The sequence below is a fragment of the Desmodus rotundus genome, chromosome 2 (assembly GCF_022682495.2).
Source record: "Desmodus rotundus isolate HL8 chromosome 2, HLdesRot8A.1, whole genome shotgun sequence".
Classification (NCBI taxonomy): domain Eukaryota; kingdom Metazoa; phylum Chordata; class Mammalia; order Chiroptera; family Phyllostomidae; genus Desmodus; species Desmodus rotundus.
The window spans coordinates 4,297,462-4,314,107 of record NC_071388.1 but is presented as its reverse complement, the minus strand read 5'-3'; the positions used below and the strand labels follow the sequence as shown (position 1 = coordinate 4,314,107).

The window sequence follows — 16,646 nt, the reverse complement described above, 5'->3', positions numbered from 1 at the left end:
AACACCAAACCACTGTTTCTCTCTCAAATCAATAAATAAATGTTTTAAAAATCAAAACAGCCCTGGCTGGTGTGGCTCAGTGGATTGAGCACTGGCCTGTGAACCAAAGTGTTGCTGGTTTGATTCCCAGTCAGGGCACATGCCTGGGTTGCAGGCCAGGTCCCCCATTTGGGGTGTGTGAGAGGCAACCACACATTGATGTTTCTCTCCTTCTCTTTCTCCCTCCCTTCCCCTCTGTCTAAAAATAAACAAAATCTTAAAAATAAGTAAATAAATAAAAACAACATACAGTTAAAAGAAACATAAGTAGAGGTAATGCAGAGTAAAAGAAAACTTCAAAAATACTATGACTAACATGCCCAGAGATAAGAACAAATATTCTGTCCCGAGAGATATTTTAAGACATTCAGAAAATAAGGCAGTGTTTATACTAATAAAATATATGTAAGAGAAAGGTAGAGCATCAAATGGAAGAAGTCTCCCAGAAAGGAAAGAAAAACCAATGAGAAACAGTGGACAAAAGAGAACAGAAAAATAGAGGAAAGATATCTGTTAAATAAATGAGAAAATTTCCATCCTACATGCCCAAGGCTAGTAATGCAAAGGACTCCATTAAACAATAAAATGTGTCTTTAAAATTCCGAGACAAATCACTTCTAATCTAGAATTTCAAACCCAGCCAAATTATATGTAAAGAGCAATGGTACCAAAAACAGACTTCCAAAAAATGACATAAAAATTTTTCTTCCCCTGTACTCTGTTCTTAGGAAGTTATACCTCTTCGGGGAAGGATGGAGGGGCTCTACCATACAGGTAACAAAAGAGCAAATATTTCTCCGGTGCTTACAGCATGTACGTGCCCTTTATACGTATTTGCTCATTTAATTGCTAAAACAACCCTTTGAGGTGGGTAAGATTCTTCTTCCCAAACTTCAGATTGGAAACTCAGGCACAATGAGGGTCACTGAAGTAACTTGCCTGGGTCACACACCCAGCTGTCGTTCAGGCTCCGGACCCAGCGCCCTCTCTCAGTGACCAAGACACTGAGCTCACCGAGGGAGAAAACCTCAGAAGAGGAATGTGTGGCATGGAGACACAACCGAAAGGGGAAGGAAATTTCCGGAGCAAATAAGAGGAAGTCCCCAAATCACAACTGAACCAACAAAACTGACAAAATACTGGGTGTGCTTCAACACTTCTGGAAAAGATTTGCCAGCTCTCTGAAAGTCTGAATGAAAGAGTGATCAGTCAGTACAGAGGAAAAACGAAGCAAACAAGCAAATAAAGTACAAATCAATTACTAAGTTGAGGGAAAACAAAAAGCCGTAGAGCCAAGAAAACATATCCATACTTCTGGCTGATTTACTTGTGAATAATAGTAAAAGTGATAAATCATACAGTAATTCAATCAAAAAAGGGGACATCCATGCAAGCACTGGGAGGATGGGAGGCGGTGGAAATAAAGTGTATGCATGTGTCAGCTAAATCCACAGCAGGATTTCTGGAAAACAGCAACAAATGGCATCAGCACTTTACTTAGAACTATGGAGGGAAAAAGCAAATATTTAAATAAGTTTTTGTCACTCCACATTCCATTCCAGGATCTCCCAACCTACTAAAAGACTTTTTTAAATCTGCACTCATGATGTCCACCCTTTGTGCCTTATGGCTTTTGACAAATACAAACTCATTAATTCCTAGACCCTCTACTAACGCAGGCATTTGAGTTATACATTAGCATGTATGGAATGAGCATGGCTATATTCCAGTGAACCCCATGAATGGAAACGGAAAGGTCTATTTCACAGTTTTCATATGTTACAAAATGGTCTTTGATTTTTTGGGTAACCCGTGAAGAGTCACCCTCGGCTCCTGGGCCATACAGGAGCAGGTGGCAGGCTGGATTTGACCCACGAGCTGTAGTTTGCCAGTTCCTATCCTGAAGCCAGGAGACCTCCAGAAGCTGCAGATGGGACATGTCTGTCAATGAGGTTGCAAACAGCCTCGTTTCGTGTCACCCACGAAAAAGACACCTGCTTCACCCGGACATCCAGCTAACTACACAGGTCTCTTAGACTGTTCTGACCCGTATCTCTGTTTTCTTTCTTACCTGAGTCTAGAACAGCCCCGAGACAACAACGGGGGAGGGGGAGGGAGAAGCGAATCCAGGGGCGCACAGGGGAAAAGCCAGCTCCCTTCTTTTCTCCACCACGGGTTTCTGGGCCAGCATTTGGCCCAATCTGGGAACGGGTGGGGCGGGACAATTAACTGAGTCCCAGTTATTAAACTAGATGAAGTCAGACTTGACAGTACCTGAGGCTAACTGTAGAGTTACAATCTGCCCAGATTCACCCAGAGGTAACGATGAACAACTCGCAAATAATGTTTAAAACCAGTAGTAAGAAAGAATAAAGTTGCTCTCGATCTTCAAACTCCTAAATGCTATTTCATACACTAAACCAGTTACATAACCAAAGGTCCTTTACGCAGAACGTGTAAACAACGCTCATTAACCAATAAACTCCCCCTCCTCCAGAAGAAAAAGGAACGCAGAAAAACGGGCAAATGATAGGTATTTTCCAGAAACACCATAAGCCAACAAGCATGAAATATGAAAAACGTTCAATTTCACTGCAAGTCCAGGAAATGCAAAGTAAACCCAGGTACCATTTCACACTCATCGGGAACAGAGTCCGACCAAACCAGGTGAGAAACTGGCTAAATGAATGAAACAAGGGGCAGGGCGTCGCACGACTTCAAGAGGGGTTGTCCCCACGCGAAGGTTCAACGTTAGAGGCCGGGGTGGTTGCCTTGGGCCAGGGTCAACCTCCTCATGATGGGAGGTCCGTTTCTGAATAACCACCACCAACAACTTTTTTGAATACTCCGGTGGGTAAGCCACGCCCACGCTTAAAGACGAGCAATTTTAATTTGTATTGTGACCACTCCCTACGTTTTGACTCATAGATCTAAGAAGTGTTGAAGGATTTCCAGGAACCCGAAACTGGCGCGATGGAGGGGCCAGCGGGGAAATCGAGAGCTTGCGGACTCAAAGAGATTCGGCCCGAGGGCTTCACTAGAGGGAAGCGGCAGGAATTTCAACGAGTCAGACTGGTCCGGGCTCGCTGCGCCAGGTGCCGACGCCAGGAGGTCAAGGCCGCCGGCATTTCTGGCCGCAGCCTGCCGCTCCCTCCCCCTCCAGAGTGCCCGAGGGTCCGCAGGCGGGGAGAGTCAGGGGGCTGGCGCCGTCCGAGGCTGGCGAGCCGGCCGCCCAGGCCCCGCGGGCGGACCCGAGCAGCTAGACAGTGCAGAGGGAGCCGGAAGGAGGGGCCGCGGCCCCGGCCTGCCGCGAAGCCTCGGGCGCAAAACAGAAACCTAACGCGGAGAAAACGGGACTCAGCCCGGCCCGGCCCCGCCGGCCGCCGAGCCGCCCCGCGGACCGGACCAGGACGGCTGCCCCCTTCCACGACCCCAACGCGGCCCCGGCCGCCCGCCGACGAGTCGCCACCGCCCACTGCCGGCCCCCCCTCGCTTGCCCGCCTGCCCGCCCGCCCTCCAGGGACACGGCCGCTCCACCCCTCGCGAACGCTCACCGCGCTGAGGCGGATCCCGCTGGGTGGCTGCGCCGCCATCTTGAGCGAGCTACAAAGCCAGGACCGGCCTCCGTCGCAGCACGACCGGGAGGGAGACCGCGGGGACTGTTGTGGTGCCCGGGCGGTCCCGCCCACTTCCGGGGCGTGCCGCGCGGGGTGCCCCGCCCACTCACTTCCGCCTGCAGGCACTGTTGGGTTGGGTTGGGTGTGTGGAAAAGGCAAGTTGTCTGGTCGGTAACGGTGGATAAAGGCGGGTCCAGCGGTAGATCTTGGACTCTCAGTGCGGGGTCGGCGGGGTAGGGTGCCTGCGGAGGCGGGGCCAGCACAAAGGAGTCACTGCATTAGTAGGACTGGAGGCTTGAGGGTCTCGAGTTCGAATCCTGACGTCCAGATGTGCGCAGGTGGCTCAGAAAGATAGACACGAGGCGCTTGACCTGGCCAGATGTGAACTGCACTGAGAAAAACCATCCCTTGCCCACCTGTATCATCGTGATCTGAAAGCTTATTAACGAAGTGAGACCTTGTACCTTTTGGATTTACCCTGAAAATTATCATCCTTCAACCTGATAGAGTCCTTTCTTTGCATGCACATTTATTGAGTCCTTTTGCTCCACGCACTTATTTGGTGTCAACTTTGAGGCGGGAATTGCGCCGAGTAGGATACAGAAATGAGTACGTCAAGGGCTGTCGTACACTGCAGTTAAAGAGAGGATTGAAAAGTTTTTAAAATATCCCTTGTGGCTTTATGACTGTAAAAGTGGTATTCTCTTTGTAAAAATTCTAATAATACAGAAATATAAAACAAAATTTAACCCCAGTTCCTTCACCAGGACATGTAAACAATGTGATGTATATTACTCCAGACTTGAAACCAGAAAAGTCTGCGATCATGCTGCCTGTCACTACCAGAACCAATGAGGAGAGGCAAGGATTGAATCTCTATGGACGCTTTATTCAGATGCTGGTAATGTGACAAGATGGAAACCGTCTTAACTTCTCATCTCAGGCCGACCTTTTTTTTCTTTTAGATTTTTTTTTTTTTTTAGAGGGGAAGGGAGGGAGGAAGAGGGGGAGAGAAACATTTCTATATGGTTGTCTCTCACACATCCCCTACTGGGGACCTGGCTGGCAACCCAGGCACGTGCCCTGATTGGGAATTAAACCAGTGCCCCTTTTGTTTGCAGGCAGGCACTCAACCCACTGAGCCACACCAAGCAGGGCTCAAGCCAACCTTTTTATAGAGAGAAGGAAAGGGTAGGTAAGGGGTTGGAAAAAGATTAATTAGATAAGAGTTGCGGTCTAGCTGCGATTTTCTTAGTATTCATTTATCTGCTTAGTATTCATTTATCTGCTCATGGACAATTCTTTATCTGCCTCACCAGAATCCCTCCCTGGAACACAATGGCTCCCATACTATCTGCATTGCTATCAGACCCCCTGGGGCAGAAAGGTCGAATTTCTTGTAGACCTCCTGGAGGTCATGCATTCCAGTTCCTGGAATAACAGCTTTCCAATGGTCGCTTAGGCCTATCATTACAACTAACACTAAAATCTTTAACTCTGCAGTTTCCCATCAGACTTACTTACTATATACTAAATATTATTTATAATACAGGACCAGGCCTTACAGATTCTTCTCCCACTAGTGTTTTCATTTTATCTGATTAATTCAACTTGAGGCTTGTAAGTACTCAAACATTTTTGAATTAATGAATGTATCAATGAATGAGGAAAAGTTAAAAAAAAAATTGTGTTCTGTTGCCACCCTGACCACCGATCATTGGGTAAATGAGATAATGTGACTCCCCTAAGAGTGATAGTTAATCCCATTAGAAATGCTCTGGACTTGGTAATTTCTCAGGTTTCCTCCAGCTAAAGATTGTGGGGCAGGATAGGAAGAAGCCAGGAAAATTCCTTGGCATTCGGAACAAGGAAGGAGTCTTGGAACAAGTCAGAGCCCCCTGACTCACCTGCCTCCCTATCCCTTGCTGACCACTCCCTTAAGCATTAAGCCCTCAGGTTCTGATCAGCATCAGGTGATCTCAGGAACAAAGCCTGGGGTCTGTTGACCACTGAGACAGAGTTTTAGTCAAACTAGAGATAACATCTAGGCCTCAGTGTGTTTCAGCTTCCGGCCCAGAAAAGCAGCAAAACCAAAGTGATGCCATGGCTGACTGTAGGGCCAGATGCAGTGACTAATTGATGGGGGAACTCAAGAGTTGGAAAATTTTAGTTTTAAGTAATAGTTAATAAGCTTATAATTAATGCATATGAAAAGTCACTGTTTCAGGAATTGAAGGTATGACACCCTGACTCCAGGAGACCACAAGAATTCCACCTCTGTGCCCCAGGAGGACTGCAAGCCATCAAGCTGGCGTGGGAGCCATGATGCTCCAGAGACAGATGTCCACCACACAGAACACAGACAAGGAAATGCCAGTCAACAGATGAAAGAATGCTGCAGGTTTTATCTGATTAACCTTTTCCCTGAATTCCAAACCCCTTAACTCCTTTTTTTCTTTCCCTTATAAAAAGGGTCGGTTTGAAATGGAATATAAGATGGTCTGTTAGGGTACATAACCCACTGTCTTCTCAGATCGCTGTCCATCTAAATAAAGGACCCAAAAAGATTCAATCCCTGTCTCTGCTTATTGGTTCTGGTGGTGACGGGCAGGAATGCTGACCTTTGAGTTTCATAACGACCCCCAGCCCTAGTGCCAACCAATCAGTAGAGACCACCACCCTGAAAGGACACACCTGGAAAGCTGATGAATATTCTATTGAGATGCTCTTCTGAGACCTCCCCTAAAATTCCTGCCTTTAGAAAATATAAAAATCCTTAAGACAAAGGAACCAGGAAGCTCCACTCTCTCTCCCTGGCACATGCACGCTCTCTCATGCCTCACCTCTTCCCTTTCTTTCCTAAGGTATGTATCCTTGCTTTCTTTCTCCAAGGTCCCATCTTTTGCCTTGGTAACTTGTTTCCTGAGTCCATGCAATCCAGCTGGCTCACTTCTACTGCCTCTTACTTTCTTGCTAAAAGGCTAAGGCAGCCCCTCTTGTTGGTATGAGCTTGCCCCTCCTATCTTAAGCCCTTCCCTAGTTTCACCGTCCCCAGCTTTAATGAACGTACTCTCAAAGTCACCTGGACTAGGGTTATGAAACTAGTTTTGAAATATTTCCTGTACAACGTCCATCAAGAACTGAGAGCCCGCAATGCCACTAACAATTGTGTTGCTATGTGTGAGGCTCTTGTCTCTTCCTGGCAAAGCAAGGCATTAGGGTGCAGTGGTGACCAAAATATACAAGTTCCATGATGTCAAGGTTGTGTTTATTAAGTAAGTTGTGAAATCAATTTGGTGCATCTCAACTAGCACTTCGTAAGAAACAAAATAGAATTTTAACTTAATAGTATAGTGCAGTGTCTCTCCAGGCCCGAATCCAACTTCTTCACCTGTTAGCTACGTGATGTTCAATGAGCTACTTTGCTTTTGAGGTGAGGTTAGCCTACATTATCCAGGTGGGCCCTCGATGCACATACAAGTGTGTCTGCCCTGGCTGGGTAGCTCAGTTAGTTAGGGCATTGTCTCAATAAACCAAGGTTGTAGGTTCAATCCCAGGTCAGGGCACATAGAAGAATCAACCAGAGATAGGTTGTGAGTTTGATCCGCGGTTGGGGAGTATATGGGAGGCAACTGATGTTTCTTTCTCACATCAATACTTCTTGCTCTCTCTTTCTCTCTCTCCCCCCTCCAGCTCTCAAAAATCAATAAACGTATCCTCAGGTGAGGATTAAAAAAAAAGGAATCAACCAGTGAACTCACAAATAAGTGGAATCACAAAGCAATGTCTCTATGTCTCAGATTAATTCAAAAACAAACCCAAGTGTCTCTGAGACAGAGGCTGAGAGATTTCGTCACAGAGGGCTATTTGACCACCGAAGGAGAAAGCAATTTGCAGATGCTATGCTGCTGGCTTTGAAAATGGAGAAGAAGCCATGAGCCAAGGAATACAGTTCTAGAAGTTGGAAAAAGCCAGAAAACTGTATTTTAGGGCACTCAGAACTTACAAGGGGAGTGAAACGCTGCAGACACCTTGGTTTCAGCCCAGTGAAACTCACGCCAGGCATCTGGCCTCCAGTCCTGGAAGAGAATACATTTCTGTAGTTTTAAGTCACTGTGTTTTGGTAATTTGTTAGAGCAGTGACAGGAATAGACAGTAGTTCATTCATGTAAAGACACATCCTTACCTATATATACAACTTCTTGCCTCTCCCTCCACTTTTTCTTTTTTCAACACAATTGAGCACGCTGCAGAGCTCTACATTCTCAAGGCTTACTCATAGCAATGAAATGTGAGGCAAGCGTGCTCAGGCTGAACTCACAGCAGGTTGGTGTGCAAGGGGCTTTCCTTAGGAAGGAACGTTGCCACACCCCTCTGGTGCTTGTACCAGACACACTCAAGTTTACTTGGAAATCTTTATTTTCAAAAAATGCCAAAGCTGAGTTTGATTTGATTTTGTTATGATTAAAAACCATCTTAGCCCTGGCCGGTGTGGCTCAGTAGACTGGAGTGTCCTGCCATACATCAAAAAGTTGTGGGTTCAATTCCCAGTCAGGGCACGTGCCTAGGTTGTAGGTCCAATCCCCAGTTCCAGGTGTATACGGGAGGCAACCAATCGATGCTTCTCTCTCAAATCAATGTTTCTCTCTCTCCCTTCCTCTCTAAAAGCATGTCAGTTGCCCTTTGCTATAGAGGGTGAACTCCTTAGCTGGTCCATGTCCAGTGAATGATACTCTCTTTGTGACAGTGTTAGTTTTGCACCGTCACTGGTTTCTGTGTCCCACTAAATTGCACACAGCAGCAGGTAGAAGGCACTGTCTTACATCAGAGCATTTAATTCCAATATAGAATTCTGCGGGGTCTCCCAGATCCTTGTTCAAAATTTCAACTATTTCCACACATCTAACCAGTTGTACCCCGAATTTAACTGAGCATAACATACAAATACTGGAAGGTAAGGCCTGTTCTTTGAAACACCTCACCACACCTTGAGAGCTAGAAGCCACTGTGGCCCTCAGACAGGTGACTGTGCAGGAAGTCAGGTGGGTGGGGTAATTTGAGAAACTGCCTCGCATGCATAACCCCACAGCCACTCCCAGGTTTTCCTGTTTAACTTCCTCTGCACTGGGGCTCCAGAGGAGACTGACCGAGGTTTCGGTTCTGCCGGCTCCGCCCTCACCTCCCTGGGGGTGGGGGTGGGGGTGGCGGGTAAGAAAGCTAGCCAGGCCCGGGACACAGTGAGCACCACATATGGCCCACCAGACAGCGCCCCAGCGACAGGCCTCTGTTCACGGCCACACACAGCTACATGGCCACCACCACCGCTGCTGTTAGAGCAGCGGTCTCTCCATTCTGTGCTGGCTGCCCTTGGCCCCTGCCTGAGACGCTCTGTACAGTGGCCCCTCGGTGCTGGGCTGGACACCTGGCACAAACACGCTCTGGGAGGAGCTGAGTCTGAGCATCATCTCCCCAGTGGGCCGCAGAAGGGCCCTGAGGATGAGTAAGAAGAAAATAGCAGAAGTGCTCATTTTGTTTCTTCCATAGTTTAAAAATATCCAGTCCCTCTTTTATGACATATACAATGTATGTTGGCACTCAGGTAAATTAATGTGACCCTAGGCGTAGGGATACGGGGGGGGCGGGGGAGGCGGGCACAGTCTTCGTTTGTACAGGCCTGATCAGAACTGTTTGTAGAGACCACAGATGTGGCAGGGATGCTTAGTTGCTACAGCCCAGAGAGATTGTTACCATTGATATTCCCGTCTTACAGTTAAGAAAAACAAGGCACAAGGTATGTGCCCAGGCAGACTGATGCTGGAGCCCGAATCCTCAACTGCTGTGGTTCGTGCCGACAGGAAGAGAGCAAACGCACGCCACGTTTATAAGACTTCCGTAGCGTCCTACGAGAACCAGGGATGGGTTGTTGAATCCCTGTCCTTTAAGTTTCCTCTTGAGTGAGTGAGTATTAAATGACATATGGTATACTCAGAGACCAGTGAGCTGTTTTAGATACTAGAGAGAAAAAAGTGAAAAACAAAATTTGTTAATCTAAGCACAGGTATAAGAACTGCTTTTCATGGCATAGTAACTACTGATGATATAAACAAGCTATTAGTTTCATAAATGTTGATAGATGAACATTTATACCCACCTTGATGTTAACTATTAACAAGCAAACGGTTGTCTCCTCATGACCCGACTGACAGGTAACGCATGGTGACACAGAATTTACAATTCTACACTTCGACATTTAAAATTTTAGTGGCCCAGCTGGCAAATGTTTCCCAAGGTATCCTCCAACATCCAAGAACACTTTCTGGGTAATTTTTAACACCGATTGGCATGAATGTCCGCGTACCTATATCCGCGGTGCCTTTCGATCCTTTCCTTTAGCCCTCATTTGGGGCCCCAAGTGGCTCTGTGCTCCCCAGACCCTCCACCGGGGAGAAGGAAACATGTGACGTCTGCGATGCACACAGACCAATCAGCAGCGGGCTGTTAGTCAAATCCCACCTTGTCCCCGGGAAGGATGCCGTGGAGCACTCACTAGGACAGCAGGCGGCCTCTGGCCAGGAAAACGATTTCATGCTCTGGTGGCTAAAAAGGGGACATGAGAGAAGCAGGTCTGTCCGTAGGGCCAGCCCCAGCAGAGGAGGGGCGCCCCGCCAGGATTCTAAATAGGGGAGTTGGCAGCAGACAAAAAGGCTTCAAAATGGCGGGATGACCTGCAGCCAGGCTAGAGAAGTCCATGCCGAGGAAGGGATTGCTTCCGGGAGCAGTGAAGTGTGCACAGTGGCAGAGGGGGCCCGGGAGGGAGCGCCGCAACGGGAAGAGAGTCCCAAGAGGGAGTTTCCGTGACAGCTGGCTCCGGCCGACAAGGCTCTGTGACTGGGCTGGCTGATGCCCACGTTAGATGGAAAGGCTGGCACGGTGCATGGTGGAACATACCTACGGGGACAGCTGTCAGGCTTCTGAAAACTGGGCATTTCTTACTCAGCTGAGCAGGGCAAACACGTGATTTTAATGGGCAAGCGTTAAATACACTCAGGTAACTTCTTCAAGCATCCACTGTTGCTAAATAGTCCACTATCACGGGCAATTTCTGTTTTCAGAAAATATATTTTAGTTCTAAAACGTAGTACTAAAACAACCACTTTAAAGGACACATGTGTGAAAGGTTAAACATAATATTCAACAAGTTAAAAAGTCAGAGAAAACGTACTGAGACAGACCCAGCATCAGCATTACCAAAGGAAACAACGCTTCATTCTCTTCACACTTTACTTCAACCTACAAATTTTGTGCTATTGTGAGACGATATATTATCTTTATTTTCTTTACATAAACTGAGGAAGGAACATATAATCTGATTCGAATATATTACAAGGCATTCAGGGAGGTATGCTTTGCTGCCCAACAGAAAATGATCTGAAAGCCGCTTTCCAAACTGAACGAGGCTTGTTTTTAGACGCCTGCCCTGGCCCTCTTCTTGTTTAGAATCCATCCTGGTGTCCGCTGAAGTATCAGTACATGAACTAACAAATTGTCTCAGACGGCTAACAATCCGGATGTTCCAAGAAATCACATTCAACACACTCCTCCAGCTGTTTCAAGATGCCAGGACCGTCTGTGGCAGGAAACTCGAAGGCGGGGGGCGCCCGGGCGTCGGTGGGCAGTGCGTGTTGGGCTTTAAAAGCACAGCTGAGCGTCTCGAAGAACGGCATCAGCTGCCCGGCGCTGGCCACGGACCGCTGGCGCAGCAGCGGGAGTTCCCTCTTCACGGGGATCCCGTCGGAGCTGCTCGTGACCTGAAGAACAAAGCAAAACGAGACATTAAAACCCCATAAAGACGGCACGGCTTTGCCAGGGGTTACAGATCTACGTGACGCGCGTGCAGGTGGCCAATCCTAACAGACGGGTCCTTCACGAAAACTCATTATCAGCACTAAGGACAGCAGCACAAACACAGAAGCCAGGTCTCCCAGGGACATTTCCCACCAGGACTTCGCCCGAAGCCCACCCCCCACTGGAGGCCCTGTACTTCCCCCAGCAGGCCCTCCTTCCTCCAAGGAACCAACGGCTTCAACATGAGTGTGTTATCCAGGAAGCCTCACCTCTTAGCAGCTGGGAGGAGAACGTGACATAGAAAAATAGAGATGGAGTTTGTAACCATCTCCAAGTTTTAACCCTCAGATACGAGAAATTCTGAATATTGTTCCAAGTTACTAAAATCAGGTGGCATACCGAAATAGTTCACTGAGCCCTTCTCCCTTCTTGCGTGACCATACATTTTAAAAAAGGAAGCACTTACCCCGTATTTCAATTTCAGAAGTTCTAGAATCCTAACTGTGTGGGGTCTGCATTCTTGGTGGCCCTCCTCCAGGTCCAACAGGGCGGCAGGGCCCTCCGTGTCCACTTCGGGGACAAACGCCCACCTGTAACTGCACCACAAAACCCAAGGTCAGCCATGCTGGCTCAGGGCCCACACAAAACTTTTTTAAAATAGTTTTATTGAGATATAATTCACATACCACCCAATTCACCCGTTTAAAGTGTACAATTCAATGGCTTTTCCTATATCACAGAATTATACTCCATCACCATAATTAATTTTAGAATATTTTTATTATCCGCAAAAGAATTCCTGCTCACATGCCCCCTCGGTCCCCTACACTGCCCTCCCCTAGGCAACAGCTAACACGGTTTCCGTCTCTGCAGATTCTCTCACTCCGGGCGCTTCCTATAAACGGAGTCACACGCTCCAGGGTCCTTTGTGTCTGACTCCTTTCACTTAACGCTGCACGCTCCCCCATGTTGTAGCGTGTCAGTGCTTCACGCCTGTGTACTGCTGAGCACTGCACTGCACGTAAGTAACATGTGACCTATCACGTTACTCATCCATCCATCAACCGACGCACATTCGGGTTTCTCCGCTTTTTGCCTATTAGGAACAGTGCTGCTCTGCACAGTCACGCACGTGAGAGCCCACTTTAAAAAAAGGCTTTCTTTTTAGGAACAGGTTAGGTGCAGAGCCAAGCTGAACAGAAAGGAGAGAATTCCCACATACCCCTGCCCCAAATGCTCCGCCTCCCCCACCCCGAGACCCCGCCAGCGCGGTGCACGCGCTACAATCAGAGCCGGCAGGGATGGGGCCACATCACCCAGGGCCCACGGTCCCCCTGGGGGTCACGCCTGCTTGCTGTTAAGCATCCTATGGGTGGGGACCAATGCACAGTGACATGTGCCATCGTCACAGTACCACGCCGCGCAGTTCCACTGCCTTAAAAATCTGTGCTCTGCCTCCCTCTCCCCCGACCCTTGGGAACGTCTGATCTTTCCCTGTCTCCACAGTAGTACGGGGCCTTTTAAGAATGTCATGGAGTTGGAATCACACAGTATGTAACCTTTTCAGGTTGGCTTCTCTCACTGAGTAACATGCGCTTAAGAAGAGCAGGTTTTTTTAACTGCGGGTATTTCTACATGATCACTCTGTTCATTGGAACAAGACAGAGAGAAGAGGCTTCTGGGGCCAGGCATTAAATTAAACGCACGAGCAGCTGTGTTAAACCTCCAGGAAATGTAAGCCGACAGGGGCAAAGTGATTTGGAGATGCTATGTTCCATTTATTTAACGAAAAACAAAGACAAAGCCTACAGAAAGACAGTGAGGACCACCCGGCACGACTCCTGTTTTATAAGCATCCAGTGGCAAGAAGCACCTACACCCGCCCCTTTACTGTGAGCCCAATTCGCAAAACCACAGAGGCCAGTAATCTGGACTGTGGTGTGCTGAGTGGGCCCCTGGGCCACTAGTAACCGTACTGTGGTTTCTCATGCACTACTGTACAGGAAAGAACAGTGAAAGTGCTTAGGAGAAAAGAAAAGTCACCTACTTCAAAAAGGACATATAGTCTTATCTGACTTACATTTGAAACAATGGCATCTTGTCAGGTGGAAAAGAAAGTGCCGTGTCCAAGAATTTGCAAGCTGACAAATACAAGATGAGTTCACTCTGGGGTATCTCCCCTATGGAGTCAAGGACTAAAACTTTCGTTCTGTTGATTTTGTTGCTGTTTCTGTAGATTTGCAAAGAAACTCTTGTTACAAACTCATTCACGGTCTGCTGCAGTCTATTTGCCTATGTAACTGTAACAGAGTAAAATGCTACATCTCTCTGATTCCATTTTGTTCACGCTGGCTTTGCTCCCACAGCCTTCGGCGGGATAGGATAGCTTCTTAGATACAGACATGCTAATCATGAGAGGAATTCTGCTTTGTGGCTTGAGTTTTACAAAGATAAAATAGCCACTTACCAGAAACTGCCTCTCGCAGGAGTTAAGGGGAGTATGTAGTGTTTATCAAAGACTTGCAGGAACTTCCTCACTGCACTCACTGAAACCTGGGTCAACAGAAGCACCATCTTCCTCAGCTCCCTGGTGGCACCTAGATGTCTGTGGCCACCGATCACCTCTTGCCCCTCCTGCTGCCCCTTCCCTTGAATAAAAGAAGCCTGAACTCTGTACTTTCTTCAGAGGGATCTGAGGCACCACTAAGTCTCCCATCTTCTAGGTTGGGAATAAATGATCAATAAACCTTCTTGATCAATAAGCCTTTCCTTACTCCAAACTGACGTTTTGAGTTTTGGCCTTTACGAAGCACACCAACTTTGGACTGGTGACATAATGGCCGTGAACAGGTTTTTACTTTTAAGAAATTATCAAAATAGGTGACCCCTTCACAAGAACTTCCAGAAGACGGCATTCAGCATTACGTGGGAAACCCTACATCACAAAGGGATGCCCACCGCCCTGCACGCATTTGCGCAGACCCTCCCCTACTCACCTCAACAACTCATCGTCCGCTTTCAGGTCTTCCTCGAGCTGTATGAATGTCTGAATCTTAAAAATGAAAGGCGAATTCACGTTACTATTTGAAAGAGATGACCCCTAGCTTAATGTTTAAAATTTTATGTCCATAAAAATAGCAAATAAAGCAAAAGAAACGATCAACAAAATGAAAAGACAGCCTACTGTTAAAGAGCAAACCACAGTTCCAGAATGGCGTCACTTGTGCTAAAGCCCACGTCACCCACCGTAGATTTAAGACCAGAAGTAACTGCAGTCTCAACACTCTCCAAAACCATAATCTGAACCAGCAAGTCGGGAACTTTCTGGGCGACAACACCGGGGAGGTGATCTGGCACAAGGGCCCTCTACAGTTCCCAAAAGAAGAGTAATCTGCTTGATAACACCCATCCCATTCTGTGTCCCTTAATCCATAATCCTCTCTTTTCTTTGACTAATAACTTCCTTGTCCCATCCTCATTTTCTACAAAACCCTCCCATTTTGTACAATCCCTCGGGAGCTCTGTGCTGCAAACTTGACTGTCTTCTGCACGGACAGGAATTCCTAGAGATTTGCTTGTTCACCTCTTCCGGGTGCAGGGGGCTGCGCACCCGTACAAGTAAGATTTCCCCCACCAATGTAAATGTCTTTTACGTTCTGCTAGGTTTTCAGAGTTTCTCCTGTGTCTGTTGTTTCTCAAAACTAACTAGGCTGCCCTGGCTGGTGTGGCTCAGTGGATTGAGCACCGGCCTGCGGACCGGAAGGTCACAGGTTTGATTCCCAGTCAGGACGCATGCCTGGGTTGTGGGCCAGGTCCCTGGTTGTGAGCATGCGAGAGGCAAGGGAATGATGTTTCTCTTGCACATAGAGATTTCTCTCCCTCTCTTTTTTGTTTGCTTTCGAGGGCGAAACGTCTGCACTTACTAGTTCAGAGACCATTATGGGCCACAAGGAAGTCAAGTGCTGGGGAGATACCCTTAGCAGCAGAACTCTGAAAAACAGAAACATCTGAGCAGCGACGAGGGACGTCTGTCCGACTCTGAGATTGTCTGTCAGGCGCTCTACGGAAAGAAGATTTTAGAGACGTCACACAAACATTGCAGTGTTGGGTTTCTCCGCAGACAAAAAGAAAAATGAAAGTGTCGTTGCTTTGACACTTCGCCACCACCCAGTGTACCGAGTGGGTGCCCGGAGGCTGTTTCTGCACCCGGTCCACCCCGGCCCTCCTCTTTGTTCACGGCCTTCGCTGAAGGAAGGGATGTACGCGGCCCTGGTTCCCTGCCACAGCCGAAGAGACAGGCACACACTCTGGCTGAAGCCAGGAATTCCACTGTGATCAGTGACCACCTACACTGTCTTCTGAGACCATGAAACATGAGGCAGAGACCAAAGAAAGTCCTTGGTGAGTGAAGAGACCATAAGGCCATAGACACTGGCTGGCAGAGGATACCCTATTTTGGTGGCGATAAGTAGGAAGTGGAGTGAGTGAACAAAAGAGATTTATTCAATAAAGTTTACATTGGATAACAACGACAAAAACTTTGGACTCCTGTAGGGAAAAGAATGTTATGGGTTAAACTCTTGTGACCCCTAACAATCTTTGCCACTTGTCTACTGCAATAATTGTTTGTACAATGTGATTTTTTTTCCCCCGTAATTTAAGGTTTCTGAGGAACCTAACTTGCTACAGCAAATGGCCGTGCCAGTTAAGACCCTCTGTGTGAGATAGCTTGATGGGGTGCTGCTTCTTCCTCACCATGTGCTCCGGCAAACGTGGGGTACGTGCACCGCTCAGGCACCTGGTAACCACACTGGTGCTTCCAAAGAGCTGGCTTCTGTGTCTGGTTCCATTCTCCAATGGACATTTAAACAGACACCCTTGAACAAAATGCCGAAGCCAACCAGCGGAACACTGAAAGGTGAAGGACAGGTGGCAGGACCCGCTAGGAACCTGGAGGTGAGATCCCTGTTTTTTTGTATTTTAAATTTATTTATTTTTTAAATTTCATTGTAGCCTGGGCATCCGAGGAGACTGTAACTGGGAATGCCGAAAGCCTCCACTGGACGTGAAGAGACAGCCAGAGGACACCAACGCAGAGATAACACGAAGGTCGGACTTATCAGAAGCGGGTTTTTAAAGCTGCCT

At 47.6% G+C, this 16,646-nt stretch overlaps 2 protein-coding genes across 5 annotated transcripts in view; both read right to left on the bottom strand.

Moving 5' to 3' along the window:
• MORC3 (MORC family CW-type zinc finger 3) overlaps window positions 1–3,722 on the bottom strand; it is a 39,231-nt gene extending 35,509 nt beyond the window's left edge. Inside the window, exon 1 of one of the 2 annotated variants that reach the window (XM_053916933.2) lies at window positions 3,594–3,722. In XM_053916933.2, coding sequence (XP_053772908.1) covers window positions 3,594–3,632 — 39 coding nt within the window. In that variant the 5' untranslated portion in view covers window positions 3,633–3,722. The remainder of the gene's footprint in view (window positions 1–3,593) is intronic. The other variant, XM_053916936.2, reaches the window with a different exon arrangement.
• A 7,247-nt stretch (window positions 3,723–10,969) lies between these two features.
• Window positions 10,970–16,646, bottom strand: part of DOP1B (DOP1 leucine zipper like protein B) — a 76,585-nt gene continuing 70,908 nt past the window's right edge. For all 3 annotated transcript variants that reach the window (XM_053916918.1, XM_053916922.1, XM_053916923.2), the window contains 5 exons: window positions 15,425–15,561; window positions 14,498–14,553; window positions 13,582–13,731; window positions 11,968–12,097; window positions 10,970–11,464 (listed from right to left, as the gene is read on the bottom strand). In XM_053916918.1, the coding sequence (XP_053772893.1) occupies window positions 11,213–11,464; window positions 11,968–12,097; window positions 13,582–13,731; window positions 14,498–14,553; window positions 15,425–15,561 (725 nt within the window). In that variant the 3' untranslated portion in view covers window positions 10,970–11,212. The remainder of the gene's footprint in view (window positions 11,465–11,967; window positions 12,098–13,581; window positions 13,732–14,497; window positions 14,554–15,424; window positions 15,562–16,646) is intronic.